At 36.9% G+C, this 23,255-nt stretch overlaps 1 protein-coding gene across 2 annotated transcripts in view; it reads right to left on the bottom strand.

The window, feature by feature from the left end:
* The window catches only part of LOC133528226 (hemicentin-1-like), a 189,280-nt gene that overhangs the window by 136,604 nt on the left and 29,421 nt on the right, over positions 1-23,255 (bottom strand). For both annotated transcript variants that reach the window (XM_061865505.1, XM_061865504.1), the window contains exon 3: positions 10,654-10,795. In XM_061865505.1, the coding sequence (XP_061721489.1) occupies positions 10,654-10,795 (142 nt within the window). The remainder of the gene's footprint in view (positions 1-10,653; positions 10,796-23,255) is intronic.

A 23,255-nucleotide genomic window follows, 5' to 3' on the forward strand; every position in this document is an offset into this window, starting at 1 on the left:
AGGGCACAGCACAGCGGATGTCATTCCAGATCTAGAGCAGAGCCCAACTGGGGAAGTACCTCCACCTTACAGAAAACCGCAGCCAAATAACACTAGACCCTACTCATAGTGTTGTGTTCCTGCCGGTGAGTAAGGTAAGAGCTCAACGAGGGGAGGGAGGGTTGTTAGGGTTGGCAACACGCATGTAACTCCTCTGGAGTTGCAGGCGTACATAGGCTAGGGAAACTGCTTACCATAAGGCGGGCCGTATGCTTCTTTACCACCAACGTAGTATAAAAAAATAGGCGCCGACGTCCGGGAGACGCTGTGGGGTGGCCCTTAAAGATGACTCGCGCTACGAGTAGGACCGATGCGTGCGATACTCGCATCACGTGATGTTTTCTAAAGAAAACCAGCCAGTCCTGTCGTGAGACTTTAAAGGATTGGCAGTGGTATATCAATAACCAAAGTTGCAAACGTCCATTAGCTTCCATGGTGCCCGCTTATTATACGTTATACCACAATCGTTTTCCGCTTTTATGATTCGAAATAAAGAAACTTCTGCGCTGTTTACTCTATTTCAGTCCACTTAATTATAATTCAAGCACCGTAATCACCGAGTATTAATTTTAACCGTCAGGTAATCAACTTTTTCATAGCGGCTGCTAACGGTAAGTAATTAAAATCTTAATCTATTAATATTGACTTTTAAATGGCGTTGAGAGAGCTTGTTTTGTTCACGCTAAGTTCTCATTAATGTCGGGGTATAATTGAATTCGTAGTTACGAGCTCTGGGCTATAACCGCGAAAATCGAAGTTCGTTAATTGCGGGCATTTTTCTCTGTCACTCTAATTAAGTATTAGTGAGAGTAAAAGAGAATGATCGCCGCAATTTGCGAATTTCTGTTTTCGCAGTAGGCCCCCGAGGTTGAAAACTGCAGTTTGGACTAGCGTTGGCAGACCGAGACTTAGGTATACTTTAAGCATATCCCGGATTTTCGGGGGAAAAACGGAGCCGTGCCGGAGTATTTTTTTAACTGTGGTATCTGAAGCTACATAAACTAACTACAGCCATTAATTCAGAGCAATCTAGCTAGTCATTTTAAAATGAGAGCGTAACAACGTTTGTATGGAGATCCGAGCTTGCCGGGGACTCTTAAGGGTTATCGATATCGATAGAAAGCAAAATGTAAACAATAATAATATATGGGACATTTTTGAAGTAAACACCATCTTAAATTTATTAAAACTGTAAAAATCTGACCTCTTGACATTAAATCATTACCCTGACATTAAGTTATTCATTTCATTAAGTCATTCTAACACTACCTATTTAAAAATTACATAAAAATTACATAACGGTGCAGTCGTACTCGTAAATTTTATCGATATCGAGTTATAGTAATTTTCACTTTTCAACGCAATTTTCACACCAAATTGCACCCATCAAACCCGGACCAAAAACCCCAATTTAGTTTGTATTTTTTATTTTGAATAAGACTAAAATATACTGAAGACGTGTGACACAAGTCATTTTAAGTCTCAATCCTAACGATTTAATTAAAAACTCAAATGACGACTCAATAATTTTTTTTTAATTGTACACTGGTTTTTATTTAAAATTAGAGTTTTTTCCAGTTATTTCTACTTAGAATTATGAATTTTTTCGATCCATAAAAAATGTGTCTAAAAAATTCCGTTTTGTTTTCGTTCTTTCCATTCCATTACAGTTATATAAAAGTTTATAAAAAATGGTAACAGAACGAAAATTAAAATATTGGGACACTTTTTAGGGTAAAACGGGACCAAAAGGGCAAAACGGGACGCTATTACTAAGACTCCGCTGTCCGCCCGTCTGTCACCGGGCCTTATCTCCTGAGCCGTGATAGTTAGTTGAAATTTTCATATATGATTTATTTCTGATGCCGCTATAACAACAAATACTAAAAAAACAGAATAAAATTAATATTAAAGTGGGCTCCCATACAACAAACGTGATTTTATTGTCGTTTTTATAGATAATCGTACGGAACCCTTCGTGCGCGAGTCCAACTCGCACTTGGCAGGTTTTTTTCTCTTATGGGGATCGAAAGTGTTCGTGATTCTGAGTGAAATAACATTAAAATTCCTAAATTAGAATAGAAATTTAGTATACATACAGCTTTAAATAAGATGGCTCATCCAAACTACACCTAGTATATAATATAAAAAAAAGAAGTGTATCATATTATCTACTCAAGCAGTATGTTTGATAGCGCGGTAAAGTAACGTTATACAAGGTGTGCGTGACACGGAAGCCGCTAGAACGTCGCTAAACTCGCTCCACCGATTACTGTACGACGTTGCATATACCTATATGTATACATTATCTCATATCAGACTTTTACAGAATTTTAAATAGACGGTACTTTTGGTCATTTACAAATGTTGAACGTCTTTACTATGATGGGTGACGTGATGATTTCTATATGTAGAACACGAGGTTTCGGACGCCTCAGCCTAGACCCGGACCGTCCTAACGTAAGTCGTCCTTTAGTCATTGATCTTTGACGTATATCTAAGGCCTTATGGGCACTAATATGGGCAGTCGTGCAGTCTAACGCAATGAGTTATGACCAATTGCACGCGTGATGCAAACCTATCAACCGTGTGCTCGAATTCGTGTGCGTGGCACCGCTGTACTGGCCTCACTCTTATTGCCCGTAAGGCTCGTCCTTAGATATATAGTCCAAATCCCAGAGCCGCCAGACCTTACTTATTTTCTCATGAATAAAATGTATGGGATAATATAGTGTTAGTATGAACTTTTAATGTCTGCACACTTGCTATATTTGTCCGGTACAAGGTGCTAAAGGTTGGTAAAATTAATACTAACTTTTCTTAATATTCTCATGGCTGATTTTTATGTATGTTTTAGAAAATAATATTAAAAAACAATAATCAACATTGCCAGACCATATCTGCAGGCGGTAACTTTTACCAGACGCTTTAAAGCTGTCAAAAAGATATGTTCTTTGTATTTTACTTATACATATATGATACTCAGGGAACTATTACTAACCATTTTGTAAGTAGCCAAACCAATTGGAGAGGCCCAACCATCCCCCAAACCCACATAAAGTTTCACACAGATACACATATAAAGTTTATGTGGGTCTGGGGGATGGTTGGGCCCCTCCAATTGGTGTGGCTACTTACAAAATGGTTAGTAATAGTTACCTGAGTATCATATATAAAAAGATAATTAGTATTATTTTTACCAACCTTTAGCACCTTGTACCGGACAATTGGCCATCGGGTCAATATAGCAAGTATGCAGACATTAAAAGTACATACTAACACTATATTATCCCATGCAATTTAGTTATGACAAAATAAGTAAGGTCTGGCGGCTCTGGGATCTTGCTCTAATATGTCAATGCCTTTAGTTGTATTGTATAAATGTTATATGTATTTGATGAGAAACAAAATAAGTTCAATTAATTTTCAACATTGTTGTTTTCTGTACCCCTACAATAAATTTAATTTCCAAGTTCAGTGACCTGAAAATATGGGAATACAAGCAATTTCGGCTAAGTGAATTGCTAATCACATATATTAGGGAAATTGTATATAATTCTTGAATTTAAGATTTTATTTATGACAGGGATACCTAATTGGTTTAAAGGGAATTGAGATTAAGCGTTGTTGTCTTCTCAGGTAGAGAAAAACGTTCCAAGTAAGGTATTTTACTTTTGCTTTTACTGCTTTTCCGAGAGACGTCTATTATAAAATGAATTTTCCTCAAAATTCGTCGTTCAATGTTACCCAGCAAATCAAAGTAACCCCAGTTTACGTCATACATATCCTAGGAATAACTGTGAACATTTACCCCAAAGTTAAGGACCATTATCTCTCTTGTTCCAATATCTCTCGAGACCAAGATATTTTATCACAACACCTATGAAATTCCTTGTAATAGAAAGGTATTTGCGAGGGTAGTTTGTTAGCATGAAAATGGAGAGTGGTCCAGTGTCGTAAATAAATTCCCGTGCTGATAAAAGCTGATAGCTGATTCCGGGAACATTTTATCTTGTCTGTTTACCAGTAGCATAATTTTACTTTATTTATTTCCTTTATATTTATATTGAATTCCCTTACTGTATAATAGTATAATATTGCCCTTATATTGCAAGCACTGAATAAAAATGATGAATGTTTTACATAAGGAATTATAAGGATTACCTGTGTAATTAATGTGTTAATTCGAAAGTTCCTGATATCAGTATGATATCTAATTGATGTCTTTAAATTCACACACATTTAAGTTTAGGTTATCAATTTTGGACCCGGGTATGTCCTTAAGCTACGTCCAAAAGAGTATAGGCACTGTGCATGTCATCTCGCTTTGTGTGGTAGGGCACAGCACAGCAATGTCATTCCAGACTTAGAGCAAAGCCTAACTGGGGAAGTACCTACCACCTTACAGAGAACCGCAGTGATATAACACTGATAGACTCTACTTATAGTGTTGTGTCCCTGCCGGTGAGGTTCGCAGAGCTCAACGAGGCCGAGGGTGTGGAGTGTTAGGGTCGGTCGGCAACGCTCATGTTAACCTCTGGAGTTGCAAGCGTCCCTAGGCTACGGAGACTCCTTACCATCAGGCGGGTCATATGCTTGTTCGCCACCGACGTAGTAGGTATAACAAAATCATTATTAATAAAGCAGTACTTACATTAATCACTTTCATTGTCCCGGATATTGGGAAGTGTTAAGTACCTTTAATTTACTTCATAATAGGTACATGAATATGACATACGAGAAACTGCAAACTAACAGGCCAATTCGAACGTACACGGACATCTAAATAATTCAGTTATCGTGTATTTCGGTCGTATGTTTCAGTACATGTATTGTAAGGATTAACTATTCTTTCAGATAGGTAATCACAGGAACAGCTAATTTACTAAAACCCTTTTCAAACCCCACATCAAATAGAACGTTAAACGCTTATCTTTGAAAAGAGTTAATATCGTACATACTAAACCGTTATACGGGCGTTGGTCATTAATCACTCCGGTGAAGCTATTATTAGGGCAATGCCGGTAGCTTTAAATATCTACCGCCTATAAAAGCCAGTTATTGGCATCACGTCGGCAACTATGCCATAGTGGATTTATAGCAGTATGTTAACTTAAAGTACAATTGTTATAAAAGCTTCAGGTATCAATCTACAGGTATGTAATGTAGGATTATTAGGTAGTACACAAAAGTAACTTTTACGAGTATATTTACGATATTGGGTTGGCTTAACTTTTTGATTCTATTACACAACAAATAAGAATAATTATGCAACATCATTGCAATTAGAAGTTTAAAATTTTTTGATGAATCATTCTCCCCTAAAACAACGAAGTCTGTAGGTATGAAGTGCGATTTTGGGTATTAAATAAAATACCTATCAAAAAGACATATTTGTACAAAATATTCATTATATTTCAAAGACATCGGTCGTACTCGATACATGATTGAATGAAATCGGCTTGATAGAAAAAAAAATGCGAAGATTGGTGTTAAAATAACCATGTAAAATGATGACGGTCTGCAATTAAAATTACAATTTCAAAACCATTATAGCTAAACTGCTAACGAGTAATGTTACACAAATAATCCATTTTTTATTTTATTTCAATATTTTTCTTATTATTAACTTGCCCAGGCCCCGTAACATGCGACAGTGCTATCTCACTTACTCCGATAATAGACAGTGTGCGCGTTATAGGTATTGACAACCTCTTATTAATGACATATTGGCATTAATAAGAGGCATTTAAAATGGCGCCCACAAGTGAAAAAAAAGTTAGGGGAGGTTTAATTTTTTCCGATATTTAATTCGTAAGTAATAATATTTTGTTATAAATCTAGGTTTAGATTAACTACATAAAAACTAAAAATCTAACTCTAAAAAAAGCCCCCGAGGCATGGACCCAAAGATGCTGGCAGGATTTCCTAGCTGAATCGCAATACAATATTCGTTGAGCGAGGAAGCTACCAGCCCTTCTGTCCCGAATGACATCAAGTAGCCGCTTAGCTAAATCCGCAAAAAAACTATGTTTTTTTTCTTACCGTACCAATATGGGCAGAAAAAGAAATCTAGTAAAATAACATTTCCAAAATATATGTAATCAGTTGGTTTTTCTAGGGTTCCGTAGCCAAAGGGTCAAACGGGACCCTTTTACTAAGACTTCGCTGTCCGTCCGTCCGTCTGTCACCACTCTGTACCAGGCTGTATCTCATGAACCGTGATAGTTAGCCAGTTGAAATTTCTACAGATTATGTATTTCTGTCTCCACTATAACAACAAATACTAAAAACAGAATAAAATAAATATTTAAGGGGGGCTCCCATACAACAAACATATTTTTTTGACGTTTTTATAAATAATGGTAAGGTCAACTCGGTGAAGACCGTCTGCCGGCGAAGGCCGTCTAGCAAGAATTACAGCAAATTCTGTACAGCTACGAGGATGGCAACACAATTTACGTAATGATAAAACAGTTCTAGTTCTTATAAATTTACACAGATGGCGCTACCTCTAGCATGAAGAGAAAAACCGGCCTTTCAAGTTTAGTCAGGTTGGCAACTCGTATTGGGAGTACAACACGCTGTCGTAAAAATTTTTTTTAAGTGATTAAACTGAAGTCTTTTTAAGATCGATATAGGTAAGTCTATTCTTTATTAATGTATTTATATGAATATTATATTACAATAACCTTAAACTGGTTATTTCACGAAGATATTTCTGGTGGAAAAAAACTAACTTCAAAATGTAGTAGTGTCGAAGTCCGTCAAAAGTTTGGAGGCTAATATCGTCATATGCCGGTCTTCACCGTTTTCAGAAGTTGCCAACCTTTTCTGTATATGTTTTTTTTTATTTATTATTGACCGTAGCGTTAGCGAAGATCTACGTTTTGACTCGGGCATTTTGCATCCTCTACAGGTCGCAACTCTCAACCGATTCTCGTGAAATTTTGTGGCCAGATTTTAAGATTTAATAGACTTTTTTGTCGATCTAATTTTAGTTTTTTTTTTAAATGTAGAATTTCATAAAGAACTTAAGCGCCAATAATGTCTATGGCGCTTATGACTATTATGAGTTTAACTGTGATAATGATATTTATAATTTTTACATGTTCTAAACTTAACGCGTCAACAGCTCACGGAGCCACTAGTATATAATATATAGTTAACTAGTATACTTGCTCAAAATGTGACAAGAAAAGGTCGTGGACAATGGACATACTTACTTATTAAATTCTTGATAGAGCAGTCGCCATGGAATTTAAGATCGTGAGACTAAAAATGCCATATCTTAAAGGTGAACACAGTAAGGGACCAACCTTGGTCAGATGTTAAGCATTTTGTGTCTGTCTACCTCGAAATAGTTTATATGAATCAGCAGTTTATTTCACTGATGAATGTTATCACTTCCATTTCAATGCAATATACATTTGCTACTTTTTGTGGTATTCTTGGCCTCAATTTTTAAGAGTACTTAAATCAATACTCGTTTAGTATTTTACTTAAGAATTGTATTGATTAAAATACATTTGTATTGATCTCAATGTTTGATCTCATTGTTTTATTAATACTTACCTGCATGTTTTCGACCCCTGTATGGCGATGTATGCCGGTCTTACCCGACAAACGAAACTTTGCATGAAATCAGCCATAATAAACCCTATTCTTGACATATTAGAGTCTACATTCAGTTGTTATTGTAGTTCGCACTCGTACAAACATCTATAATTACGTAGGTTGCCTATGTGTAGGTAAATTCGCCATTAGACGATCTTAGCCGACATTGGCGCTGAGTTCGTCCATTGCGACGTGTTTTAAAAACGAGTGTTTATTTCACTATCCGATGCCTTAAATGAGAATTTGGCAAGTTTAATTAGAAACCAACGAAATATTTTATCAACTAATTTCAGAAAATTTTACTTTCAGGCAACAGGATAGCTAAAATTTGTCAATTAAGTTCTTTTTAAATAAAGTATGCCGGTCTTCGCCGAGTTGACCTTACGGAACCCTTCGTGCGCGAGTCCGACTTGCACTTGGCTGTTTTTTTTTTTAAATAAGATATATATGTATATGTACAAGAGCCGTTAACTTTTAAGGTATTGTCCTTAGAAGTGACCTTTTTCTAAAATGTTTTTGATCCGTAAACTATATCTACTGATTTCCAATTTGAGCCACGCGAATCGTATTCGCCCCGCGTTCGACATTTTTCACAAATGCTCGAATAAAAGCGAGAATTTCACAATATTTTTAACAATTTCTATCGCAGACACGTACTGGGTGAATATTTAATTAGTTTTCAACGAAATCAATGTTTGATTCGCTGTTGGGTTGCTATGGGGAACTAGAGTGATTTCACCCGATACGACACTTGGTAATAATTGTTTAATTTGATTCGTGAAAATCCAGTTGTGATCGTACTAATACATTTTGTACGGTGATAAAACATTGATTTGGAACAAATTAGCTTTCACTGAATACCTGAAGGCGGGCATAATAGCTTCTACACTAGGCTGTTCAAAAGAAAACCGACGAAAATAGTAGATTGTGTCACAAGGGAGCAAAATGACATATTTACGGCGATATTTACATTGAATCCTGAGCGAAGCGAAGGATTCTATAATAGGATTCTATAGTAGAGTTAAAATCTACATGTCATAAGAAATTCAAATCGAAGCTAAAAGTATACTTGTTGGAAAACTATTACTGTAGTGTCGATGAGTTTTAAGTTTATTATTCAATGTTAATTATGGATTAATTTTATTGGTTTTTGAGATATTGTAATTTTTATTATTTTTAATAATAGGTCAATTATGTATTATGATTTAAGGTATTATTGTAAAATTGTATTAGGCAAATAGGCCGGATTTATAATGTTTCATTCTGACACAATATATTAAGGTTGATGAATACATGAAATGAAATGAAATAAATTATCTTTCAAAATATTATTTATCTTAAAAAAACCGTATGCAATTAAATATAAAAATAGTGTCATATAAGTGTTAATTTCATCCCTCCTACCAGGAAAGAAAAGTGCCACATCGATCCCTCCTAGCAGGGAAGACAAACCTTTTCCGAGTAGGTGTGTTTATTTTATACTAAGTACAGCTGTTTTATTGGAAGAAAAATTACATTTTTTTTTATTACCAGCGAGTTTCGACCATGCGTCTTGCTAGTTAGTATACCTAACAAAGTATATGCTCTCGAGCCAACTTGCAAAATTTCTCTCGATAATTCTTTTTTTTTATTTTTTATACTACGTCGGTGGCAAACAAAAAAAATCAATGACTTCCCGCTAACCTGTTTCTCCTATTTCTTCTTACTGTGCTAGATTAAACTATACGTATAAAGAGTTATTAGATTAGTATAATATTAGTGAAATGTAAGTTAGATTATTACGACACGAGCAAATAATATAATAATATGTATTTGTTTTCAAAATTCGTACTATTTTCAACACTTAATCTCAAAATAAAATAAGTCCCAAGCGGATTGGCTGACGCTGGAACCCGGCGATCCGGATCTCCGGCCGGACCACAGTAAATCAATCCGCCATTTTTATCTACGAATACTCGCTCATATTTCATATTTATCTTGGCATTAGTGCGATCTTGGTCAGGTGAGCCCAGGTGGTTAGTTATGAAGATGTACGATTGATACGATACATTATTCAAACGATTGCCCTAACGAAAAATGGTTTAGATAGAGGGTGACTTCATCCATATTCACACATCAGTGAATTCATAGCGGTGAGATATCGTTTGCAGTATAGGCAAATTTATATTTAGAATTAAATATTGTAAAATGACAGCCAGTTGAAATAAAAAGTTGTAGAGTTAAGAAAGGAATTATCGAAATGCAAAGTGCAGTTAAAAATTCAAAAAAATCTAAACGAACGTAGTCGTGAGCAGCTAATTATGTTACATTAATTGGCCCTTTCTCTTCAACAGTTACAAATTGCTAAGGTACCGAGAGAGCTCACACGCATTGGCTGTAGTCCTTATCGACCGAAACGACCAGTGTAAGGAAGATCTCCGCTTGCACCTAGTTCTTACGGATTTTGAACTCGCACTATACTGGTTACTTTCTTAGTAAGATGCGAATAAGACGCCTGCAATATGAGCTGCGGTATTAATTACATGAGCTCAAACTGCTATGGAACTTGGTACAGCTCTAATGAGGAACGCGACAAGCGAAGAAATTTACCTGCGAGTAAATTGCGATTTGCGATGAACTAAGTAGGTACCCACTTTGAACGCTGATACGTTATTATGAGGTTGTAGATTTAGATTCAAAAACATATACTTAAACATAAAAACACATTCTAGAAGTTTGGATCAAATTAACCTTTTTTCCTAAGTTATACTTGCTAAAGTGTACTTCCTAATTTTATTTCCTATTAACGCCTATTTTTTTCATGTTATTTAGATAAAACCTACTTATATAATTGTTGACGGAGTTTTTACTTGGATACTCGAGTCCTTTGATCACTTGTCACTATGCCTGTCACGTTCTAACAAGTATGTAAGTGCGCAAGTGACTGGCATGGTGACAAATGATAAAGAGCTGACCATCTTCGCCCTTCTGAACAGTCTATAAACTGTTTCGACTTACCTGTATATAGGTTTCCCGCCGGTCGCCTTGCCGGCTCGGAACCAGAGCACCATGTACACTCGGTCCTCGGCGGCGTCCGGTGCGACGTCGCACGGTAGTGACGCCGTACGGCCAAGCACCGCGTCCACATCCACCGTGGATACTGGAACAATGACCAAAGTACATTATTTTTAAATAGATAACATTGGTTTGTGAAAAAGTGGCCAAAGCCTTAAGTACACGAGAATATTTCAAATGACACGAATCCAAATATTGAACAAAATATAGATTATATCATTAATTAAGACGCATACCTTGACTCGTAATGTCATGTTATTAATAGCTAGAATTGACAAATCTGCGCGTCATCGTGGATGACACGAACTGTAATCTGGTATGTTTCATCGTTGCAAAGAAAACTGTTTAATCTACTAATATATAGGTCTATTTAGATACTAATATCTTTTTATCAATTTATTACTGAATGGGCATTAGGAGATCAAACTACTTATCGCGTTGTTCCTAAACAAATAAACGCAAATATGTATAAAGGATGACTTCACGCTAGACCGGACCATGCCCGGGCCGAGGCGTTCGACACGTCATTTTCTATGACGGCTGATCGGTGATCACGTGATGCTTTCCATAGACAAGGAAGCGCCGGAAGCTCCGGCCCGGCCCCGGCCCGGTCTGGCGTGAGTAATCCTTAAATTATAGACCACAACAGATGCGTATGCACGGGCGGCGCCGGCTACTATTTATTTGATCTATTTCACTAGAAGTTAGACTATTGTACAAGAGATACACGTCCAAATTCTTGAAATATATTGACTTATTACCAATACAGCCAACCCACAATAAATGGGGCTAATGTATTAATTAACTAAATATTTTGATGGCTTTACCACAGGTTTAGATTTTAATTAATAACGGACCGATTGTGAATGTTTAACAATATGCGGTTTATATTTAAGCAATATTCGTCTGCTATTTACTGCGCTGAATGTAGTTGATTCATGTTATAATTTAATTTGTGTATTCGAATTAATTCCATAATGTTATGCAAATAATTAGAAATTAGCGCCTGAATTTAGTGGGTTACCAACCTATATATTAGTAGATTAAACAGTTTTCTTTGCAACGATGAAACATACCAGATTACAGTTCGTGTCATCCACGATGACGCGCAGATTTGTCAATTCTAGCTATTAATAACATGACATTACGAGTCAAGGTATGCGTCTTAATTAATGATATAATCTATATTGACACATTTTTGTAATGAAATGTTAGCTTTTCATTTAATATTAACACTGTACGTCCTTACAACTGACATTATGCACCTTGCAAAACTATTTCCATAGTTTACAAACCACAATGAAATAAATGTTTGCATAAAAGAAAAAAATATTTTGTTAATACTTAAACACAAATTTGCATTTGCGAACCATGCGTTACACCATCCAACAGGGGCCCATTTCTCGAACGTTATTAGTGTTAAGTGTGAATTCATACCTTTGCCACTAAATGCAAGTAGCAAATGTATGAACTCGCACTTAAGGCGAAGGGTAGGGCAAGCTCTTTCCAAACAAACTTTGTGCGCGTTTTTCTTCGTTTGTGTTTGCGCTACAGTTATTATTTTTGGCAAATATGCTTATATTTCTGTTAGCTAGGGCTTGAAGTATTTTTTTTTAAATTATATTTTTGTATTTTTTTTAATTCCACGAATTGTCAAATCGTATGGGTTACCATGGCAACACACTAATACCATTCGAGAAATGGGCCCCAGGTCAGTTTATAATGACGAAATCGGTTTCTAGGATATTAGCCTATTTCTTTTTTTCAGTTAGTTTTTGGAACCCCATCCCCATTCGGCAAATTTTTTTTTAAATTGCAAACTGAGCCCGATTAAAGGCACCAAGAGGTCAAGCCATGTGGAGTGTAGAGTTCCGTAGGAGTTCATCATAAAAGGCTTCATTGAACGCAAGCTATATAGGGGTATCATGCACATAACAAACAAAAGGGAGTAAGTACACCTTCGCAGCAACTTGTACCTCTTTTAACTAAGAACGGAATACTTTTTTGCGAAAAATACACTACTACATCGGCACTTTCCATCAGGTGAGATTGTGGTCAAATGCTTACCTTTTCGTAATAAAAAAAAACTCATAAACTGCATAAACGATCACGTCCTCTTTTCATTGAAAGTCTTTACTATGCTTTACTTTTATGATTTTTTTGCAATATTTTTGACCCATGATTCAAAATTTAGAAGGGGGAATAAAGACATTTATTTTCCTTTCAGAGCGATAATTTTCGAAAATATTTTCTTATCAAAAATTGTTTCTAAAGAGCCTTATTTGGTTTGAAATGCCTATGCAACGACATAATAATGTATGTGTATGTATACGATATATTATAATTTATACGGATACACTGGACAGAAAACACTACGGAACCCCAAAAATGCCTGATTGCGCCACAAGCCAATGTCGAAAAGCTAAGGGAATTGCTCTCGTCATTTTGATAGTTTTTGCTACATTTACTTGTTCAGTAATATGTAAGTGCACATTCTTATCAATCACCAACCGCCAAGTTTTTAAAAATCAAGGTATGAACAACGAGGGCCTTTAAATATACGATGCTTCTTACGGTCAATACATCGACTCTTCATATTTATGTTCGCGTCCGTACCTCCGTACTTTCAAGCATGTTTACCGTATATAACGCGAGATGGCGCTGTACTGGGAGCGGCGAATTCTGCAACGCGCTATTGAAATGTTTTTAGGGATTGTACAAGCGTTTGGGATTATTTTTAATATAGGCGTTACTAGTGATTGGCAGTCTATTATCATTGTCCAATGTCCATCCTTCATTGCTATTCATTGCATATTATATAGTGCGCCCCTTTTAAACGAGTTAGGGGTACATAAATTATACATAATAATAATAAGGTATAATAAACTAAAGGATTGTATTATACTAACGTATTAAATCGCAGTCACATACAGTATCAAACTTAATACTTAACTCTTAATCCTGCACTAATAACATAAAAAATAATGCTCTAACTACATCTACTCTAACTAACATACCTGGCAAAACTTGCAGTTTTTACTGCCACGAGCTCCTCGAATTGTTTTAAATTAACTAGTTAGCTGCAGAAGTGTGTCGTAAACTTTATAGCACTCTCAAAACTCTACAAGCCATTCGCTCGATACCACGTGCAAGGTTACCGAGACCAAGTAATCCATCTTTATTAAGTTAGTCTTCACGGGGGTAAATTGAAAATTCCTCCTAAGTATGACTGATGGTGCATATTACTTGCCCCCAACACGACGACAGAGCGCAAAAAAGAAAAAGGGATTATTTTGTGGCGTGAAATGGCGCTTTAATATTACGTCTATTTATATTCATGTCTTTGTTGGGGAAAGAAATCTAAAAACCATAACGGTGTAAAACAGAGATATTCACTTAGATCTGTGTTGAGAAACGGAAGTTTGCCGAGACCCGAGTAATGTTTTATGCATACGATTTGGCCCACAAATTAGTTTTTATTTTCTACAACTGCGGTATAAGAGGTGCTTTGAAGTGTAAGATGCAGTGCGGGAATTTATTCTTGGCGAGCGCATGCATTTTAACAGGCGCTTTTATGCTGCAAATGAAAGAAATGCGTTTGTGAATGGTTTGAAATATATGTGGACTTGCGATTTCAGTTTCTTAAAAGAGACAAAAGTGAGTAGAGATTTATTTATTTTCAATGAATATTTTGCGTCATTTTCTATGCTAAGCCTAAGTAACATTGGGCGATTGACACGCAGCGCTTAACACAATGCATTCAAATTCCATTTTTTGTTGTTTACCATTATAGTAAAAGATACGCAAGGCATCTTAATTATGTCACGTCTTTTACTAATAATAGGAGTGTCATAGGTGGTAAAAATACATTTGACTTAGATCAGCGCCGGAAACATTACGGTTTTCAATCTCATCAAAGAATTTTCTATTATCATAGAAGATTTAGGTAAATGATAATTTTTTGTCAGTTATTCTAATTACGTTTCTCATTTGTGCCCTTTACACTTCGATGCCTCAAAAAGGTTCTTAAATTTGCTTTGCTTTTTATTTTTCGCGCAACGTTTAAAGCAACAATCAAAAGGATCGTTGGTGGCCGCGGTAGCGGTACACTGAAAAAAAAACCTGGTAAAACCAGAATCTGGTTAGCTGTACTATAAATATAGTCTTGTTGTATATGTGACGACAGGGCACTTTGTAAACATAACCAGACCATTCTGGTTAAATTAAATTTGTTAACTCTATGAAGCGTATAGTAATTCATAAAGTGCAGAAATGTTGGGTATACATAACATTTCTGCATTTTATGAATTACTATACAACGAAATTGTAAGCAATACTAAATTGCATTTAACTAGAATTAAACAGTGATGTTTAAAAAACAAGTTTTACACGATACAACATTTTTTGTTATTACTACCGGATTTTAGTAGGTATAACTATATTTTTAACTACTCTACGTTCTGGTAGTATTGTAGAAAAATATTTTTTTCGGTGTAAGAGCGTGCGACTTTCAATCTGGAGGTCACGGGTTCAAACCGCGGCTCGTATTAATGAGTTTTTCGGAACTTATGTACCTACGAAATATCATTTCATATTTACCAGTCGGTTTTCGGTGAAGGAAAACATCGTGAGGAAATCGGACTAATCCCAATAAGGTCTAGTTACCTTCTGGGTTGGAAGGTCAAATGGCAGTCGCTTTCGTAAAAACTAATGTTTACGCCAATTATTGGGATTAGTTGCCAAACGGACCTCAGGATCTAATGAGCCGTGGCAAAAAAAAACCGAGTTAACGCTAGGAAGATAATGTTCAAAGCAAAGTAACGATTTGTTAATAGACAGTTCATAAAATTATCAAATTATGCTTTTGTTAACACTGACCAAACTCTGAAGGGGTGAATAGGTCATACTGAACAACTTTTATTATGGGGCCAACTCAGAACTCGTGAGACTAAATCAGCTCATCTATAAATGCATAAGGGCATACAGCGCTCTGCGGGTGCAGTACAACAACGCGTACAGGGTGGTGTTCGGGCTGCCGCGGCACTGTAGCGCCTCGGGTATGTTTACGGAGGGACGGATCGATGGCTTTCACGCGATCATCAGGAAGAGGTGTAGCTCGCTGTTGAGGCGGTGGCGCGCCAGCTCGAATACCATCCTGTGCACGTTGGCCGACCGGTGGGACTCACCGTGGCTGAAGCACTGGGCGCAGCTACATGCCCCTTTATGTAGGAATTTGTAGTAATATCTTGTCATACTAACCCTAGATTTAAGTATTTGTATGTTACTAACACAATATGGACATTGTTCGAAATAAATTCTTATTGATTGATTGATTGATTGATAAAAACATTGACTCTGATTCACCGAAAAATATGAAACGGCAGAATATGTTTTTCGCTATTTCGGGGTTGGCCCATAGTAAAAGTTGTTCAATATGACCTACATATCCACCCCGCAGAGTTTGGTCAGCGATAACGAAAGCACTCTGTGTTTGTGTATATCTTTTTTATATCACACAAAACAGCCGAAGGCTTGAAAGTGAGGTAAGTTATTTGTAGCGAATAAAAGTTATACATTTAAACTATAACTCTTTACCCCATGCTTCGGACATAGAGGTATAATAATAGAGAGATGAAAAGGGGGAAGGGCCAGATGACCAAACGAGATGCACTTATGGAACTTTCAGTAGGAGTAGCAGAGAAAGCGCTATTATTGTTTGTCCTTGTCACAGTATCACAGTTTTTTTTAAATATACACCGTAAATTTAGTATGATGAGTAACAAATAACCCGACCAAATTACGAAGGTTATTTTTGGTATGTTGACAGGAATGTTAAAAAGTGTTTTTAATTTTGTCGCATTGCGTATGTTCTGTACCTCACTGTACGTATAGCTCATCTATATAATATTAAGTCTATGGCTTCGGATCGTGACTCCATTAAAGTCTATCAACGACCTTCGGTGTTTCACTTCCGGGTTCAGAATTAACTTAGCATTTAATAAATTACTTATAGAAATCAACTTGGCGCCCTTGGCTATTTGTAAGAAGGGTCTTGCTTTAAACGGACATCAAAGGCTTATAATCATTTTGAGTTTCCGGGTTGTTGAGGTAGGTATAAATCTTGAAGTAGGGCGCCTGCGTTAAGAAAGGAAATAAATTCGAAATTATGTCAAGTTCTATCCGTGCGTATATCCGGTCTGACTTTTATTGGCATAAGTTCGCTTTTACGCCAGAATTTCTATAAAACTGTAGGTAATTTTTTTAAATCATCACGACGAGGCCAGAAATTTGCATTCGTCAAGATAATTTTTAACATAAAACCACTCTTATTTACTAATGCAAAGTGAAATGTAGCTTTCAATGACCTCGTCCCCTATTCATTGTTCTTGTGTGTACATAGTTAAAGCGTACAAGTTAGATACCTCCATGCTACTTTGGGAAACCTTCAATAAAAATAAAAGGAAAACAGAAATCCCACCTAACGCGACACAACGCCGCGTCGCATTAAGATAAGAGGGAAGAAATGAAATTCCAAATCAGCCTCTCCTTTATTCGATGTCACCGCCGCGTTTGACTTAGAATAATTTCACAATAAAGCTGTTCAGACAAGTCGAGTTTCGTCGGTAAATGTCACGCATAATGTATCGGAAATATAAATTATATTAGATTGGTGGTTCGCGTATAATGGTTACGTGTCGTGTTGTGGGGCACTAAAGTATAACGCCTGGTGTCGAACGTGGCTGTGACTGGTGGGAGCGCGACACGACATGTGTGGCTCGTGGCTATGTGACCCGCCTAATGACGACCCGTACCACCTTCTTATAAAAACTAGACGTATGTGTCATGTAAAATCCAGTGACTTAAGACCTTTAGGAATAACACGGTAGTATAGTTGGGTCGACCCGACACAACCTCACGTTCATCTTACTACATTTCGCCGCGCCGCGCTGATGTCGACGAATTCCAAACGCTCTATGCACAAATTTTCTATTTCCCTCGACAATTTCGGAGCGTTTTTGTGTCATTCACAGAGCAGTGTTTACTTTTTTATTATTGTCAAATAAACCGTTTGTGAATTCCTTTGACCCATCAGTTAACGCCGTGTTAGAGCTTGTGCTATTGTTCATACTTTTATTTATTTATGAATACATATGGTGGTATATGTAGAAATGCAGATTTCGACATACGAGTATTTAGTTGCCTTTGGTCTTCTCTTCGTATATACCACATGAAATAAAATCTAACTACCTAAAGTTAAACTATTTTGATTGAATAAGTATATAACATATAACACTGATATTTTAAAATCTGAATGATGTGCCTTGTGTATTCGTCAAAATAAGCATGAATTGACGTACCTACTGTATAGATAAATAAGTATCCGGGTATGTCCTTAAACTACGTCTAAAAGAGAGGTAGGGGCACTGTGAATGTCATCTCGCTTTGTGTGATAGGGCACAGCAAAGCGGATGTCATTTCAGATCTAGAGCAGAGCCCAACTGGGGAAGTACCTCCACCTTACAGAAAATAACACTAGACACTAGTGTTGTATTCCTGCCGGTGAGTAAGGTTGCCAGAGCTCAACGAGGTTGTGGAGTGTTAGGGTTGGCAACGCGCATGTAACACCTCTGAAGTTGCAGGCGTCCATAGGCGACGGTGACTGCTTACCATCAGGGGGGCCGTATGGTTGTTTGCCACTGACGTAGTATAAGAAAATAAAATAAAGTACCTACTTAAGCTTAGAGTGCTAATTCTTTATATGACTAATAAAAACTTATTATGAATTAGTATTAAACTCCCTTAATAAGCTGAAATCTTATTATAAATAGGTATTTACCTATGAATGATGTAAATAAATTAAGTTTACTTATTCCTCTATGGTACTGTAGATTAATATCTTACAAAAAATAAACTAGAACAAAGTAGCACTAACACAATCGGACTGATTTATCATCAATTTCGTTCATGCCATCCACACTAGCGTCGTGAATTCACCGGTAACATAGTTCATGTCAAAGTAAAAATAAACTATGACGTCACAAGCAAGCGGCAATTTGGTCACGGCTTATTTAATAGCCGGGGGCAGTAAATCACGTGAACAACATTATTTCCTATTTCCCTCAAGTACATTCTGAGCATATAACCTATGGTAAGGTGGATTTTTGTACAAATTGCAACGCTTTATTTGCATACTGTCAAGCTATGAAAAATGTTATTATTACTGACGACATGCAAGCCCTGAGAGCATACTTAAACTTCGTAATTAACAAAAGTTACAGTTCAAACGCTTTCACTTAAAACGGAGTTCGTGCTTTTCGTGTAATGTTATCATACCTACACTTAGTTAACTTGGTTACCTAATTTAAAGTTATGTCTCTTTGGCTTTTTGCGAGTTGGTTTACGTTGGGAATTTGTGCTACCTAGTCTAAACTTATTTTGTTACTTTTCTAGGACGGTTTAGTTAAAAAGGGGGTTGGACGTAAGCCCACTGAAATGTAGTAGGTACCGAGTTTATTCATCTTTCGTCTGTTTGAGAATCCTAACCGAATTTTTCAGTCATATTATAGCATGTTTTTCGAGAAAGATTTTTTTTTTCTGGTCTATATAACATAGCTAAAGTTTGAACCCGAAACTTTGGACCCCGACAGCCAAACAATGAAAATATGGCAATCACAACTTGTACCATGCGACCAAAACGTCGCAAGGGCCGTAAAATTCACGCTGCCTACGCGTTTAGATCACGAGATTCACGCTCCGTTTCTATGATTTGTTGTCAAAACAACAACTCATGGTGCAAAATACTGGCTCTAAAAATAACAATGGTTGCCCGAATCGAGCTGCTTCTGTCAATTATACGACATGCAAACGATATCTAAATGAGATCTTTTCTAAACCAGAGCTTATCGTTATCGTATCTCATTCTTCGAATCGGGCCTATAGTGACAAATAAAATATAGAGTGCTAAAGCGCGGACTTTGGAAAAGCCAGGTACGTACACGTAGAAACGAACGTTCTTATAATATTGGTTCTAAACCCATTGCTGGCTATTTAAGCCAGAGAGCTCCAACATACATACATACATACATATAATCACGCCTATTTCCCGAAGGGGTAGGCAGAGACCACGGATTTCCACTTGCTACGATCCTGACATACCTCTTTCGCTTCCTTCACTTTCATGACATTCCTCATACATGTTCGTCGGTTTAGGGTGCTCTTGACCTGGCCTTTTTTCAGGATTTCCCCGATTTGATCAGAGAAAGTCCGCCGAGGTCTACCCCTTCCAGCTCCCTCTTCTACTTCTCCCTTATACACTCTCTTTGTTAACCTTCTTTCACTCATTCTTTCCACGTGTCCAAACCATCTCAACATACCTTTCTCAATTTTTGTCACTACATCTTCATTCAGTCCACACTTTTCCCTTATCACGCTGTTCCTAATTCTATCTTGTAATTTTACACCACACACACTTCTCAACGCTCTCATTTCCACTGCATTCACTTGACTCTAATGTTTCTTCTGCCATACCCAACTTTCGCTACCATACATAAGTGTAGGCACCAACACCCCTCTATGCACAGCCAACCGTGCTTCTTGCGACACCTTCTGGCTGCTCATAAAAGCGTTGAGTGCCCCATTCACACGATTTCCAGCATTCACTCTCCTTTCAATGTCTTCCTCATGTTTACCGTCCCTAGTGAACAAGGTGAGAGCTCCAACAGTTATCATTTATTCAATCAGAAATTAAAACCAACCTAAATTACCTACAATCACAGGTACAATTTATAGATATAAGTTACTACAACTTTATCCCTAAAACTAAGCAACGATCTACGACAAGCTTCATAACCCCATCTATCCACCTAAAGGGGGCTAAAAAAATGCCATCCTACGCGAAAATCCTTCGAGCCCCTTTTGTGAGGCAGGCTAATAAAAAACATCAACTTCGTAATATAGTCGACAGTTTCCACGCGCTCGGTGATGATAGCATACCTCCGCGCCGCCAAATTGTTCTACTCTACATATTTGATAGTCATGAAGAAGATTGCTCGATATTAAATGGTTATATCCTTTTAGGGTATTAGCTTTATTTGGTTAGATGAACATAAACTGAAGCGGTTTGAGTGTTTAGTCAGTAAAATTGTACAATGTCAACTTATTCAAGGAAGGATCAAGGCCTTATGGCTCCTCTACACGATGGGCCATCATACTGGCCCATTAAGATGGGCCAGCGTATAGAGAGGGTAGGCGCATCGGATGGCTTATGGCGCGGCGGGATGGCGATGGGATGGCCACGGAGTCGGTATTTCGCCCGCACATTCGTCATTTTCACAAGCTTTTATTTAACTTGCAATGTAACTATGGTTTGTACGGGTCAAATCTTGCATGTTAAAATTGACCCACTTCCCGGTTTCCGATGAAGCTGTAAATTTACATACATATGTAAGTCGGGTGACAATGCAATATTATAGTACAGTCACGTCTGAAAATATCGATACGAATAATATGCCAAAAATATGTATACACTACCTTAATAAATGGGCAATAAAGTCGTGTATACATATTTTTGGCACATTTTTCGTATCGATATTTTCAGACGTGACCGTACCATGATGGAGCCATGATGGAGGTGGCCATAGGAACTCTATGATAAAACAACGCAACCTTATTGTGTTTGGAGTTTTTAGAATTGTCGCGATGAGTACTGTAGCTTGTTGAAAGAAAAGTACAATCAGCGATAAAAGCTTGTATAGAAAATTAAATTTTTGACAAAGAACTTACTACATTTTTTGTCACTAATTTTATCAAGGAAATTGACAGATGCAGCGGTGACAGCAACGACGCCGCAGTAATGCAGCTGCAATTACTTCCAAACGTTACTTTTAGGCCCCTTATTTAAACAGGTAATTGCTTCTAGCTAGGCAGATAAAATGCACATACTTGTATATTATGACCGTAAAATTGTAAACACTCGCCAGTTTACAATCTCGCTAGTTAAATTATAAACAGTACGAAGATAATACATTAACAAATTGTAAGTTAGATTTTAAACTAACTAATATTGTAGTCAATCTTATAAACAATAAAGTATTAACATACATACATACATACATACATACATACATACATACATACATACAATCTAACAATATCACATATAACTAGTTCGTGTTACTCACCTCAAGCAATAATAAATCATCTATAAATATGACAAATGTCCATAGCCTATGCCTTTTTAAGGCTAATGACCACTGGGTCATTATTCTAAGCACTGGCTTAGGTAAGCAGTCACCGTAACAAACAAAAGATAATAATAAAATAATATTCCAGTAAAGCAGACCACTTAAGAGTTCCTAGGAGATCCTTTAAGTCAGTTTACGACTAGCATGAAACCAAACATTCCAGCTACCAACATTTTCACTTACTAAAGTAACTTGCTAGGTTTTAAGAACACTAAAAGACGCTAAGCCCCGTCAAGAGAAGCCAAGTAAAGCTCTTACGTCTCTCGTCCTCTCGATATATCATATTTTTTCCCGGTCTCAAGATATACGAGCGGCGGCTTCGGGCGTGACAGGCTTCTGGGGGTAATATTAATAAAATTATTGTGGAGACACGTTGAGCCTGACCTACCCCGCAGCGTGGAAGGCGCAGTAAGGAAAGATTTGGATGTTTCAGCGGTTTAGTAACGATGAAATTATGGCAAATCTCAAAATTTGAACTTATTAAAATGTAAGTATTTTGTAAACGGATTGATCAAATACCAGTATTATTATATTATGTACAGTTCAGTGCCTATCATATATATACATATGTACAATTGTACAATTCCAAGTACCAGTGAATAAATTCAGATAGATCAATTTAATTTTCCTGTGTGTGATATTGTATGTACTTGACCCGCTACGAATAGTTATTATAATCTAGAGGCTAATTAGAACTTACGTTTCAATGTCAAAATGATGTCATTTTGTATATTTTGCCCTTGTATCGCGTTCACGCTAATAGATGTACGAACAAGTACAAGCGAAATACTCTCTAATGATAACCAAATTACTGTTTAACACCAGGCCGCACGCTTGATTGCCACCGTCATGGTGTGAAAAGAAAATGCATCTTCTGACGTGGCCAATAAATCAAATACCAACATAATGTAACAAAAGCTACACTGTGCTCACACGCTGTGCTGTACACGAGTAGCAAACCGTCAGAACACATTAATTAAAAAAATATTGACACTACTGCTAACATCGCACTGTGCCAGACAAAACCCGCACTACTCGCAGTTAGTGAGTAGAGAAACAGCTGCGCACATAATTATTCCAGATCGTTCACTCACTGGGTTGATGTATTCAATTTTATTTTCTTTATAGGTGAATACGCCTTCTTTCTGCAATGAACTTACCTATTCAACTTTATGTCCTAACAATATTTTATGAACTCTACTGAACAATGAAACCAACTTATTGTAGTTCATCGAAGGGTGATGGGGTCAAAATTCCCCATTACCAATAAAAAAAGATGTCCCAAAATGTCTGTTCATTTTT

This window comes from Cydia pomonella, chromosome 19, assembly GCF_033807575.1.
Source record: "Cydia pomonella isolate Wapato2018A chromosome 19, ilCydPomo1, whole genome shotgun sequence".
Classification (NCBI taxonomy): domain Eukaryota; kingdom Metazoa; phylum Arthropoda; class Insecta; order Lepidoptera; family Tortricidae; genus Cydia; species Cydia pomonella.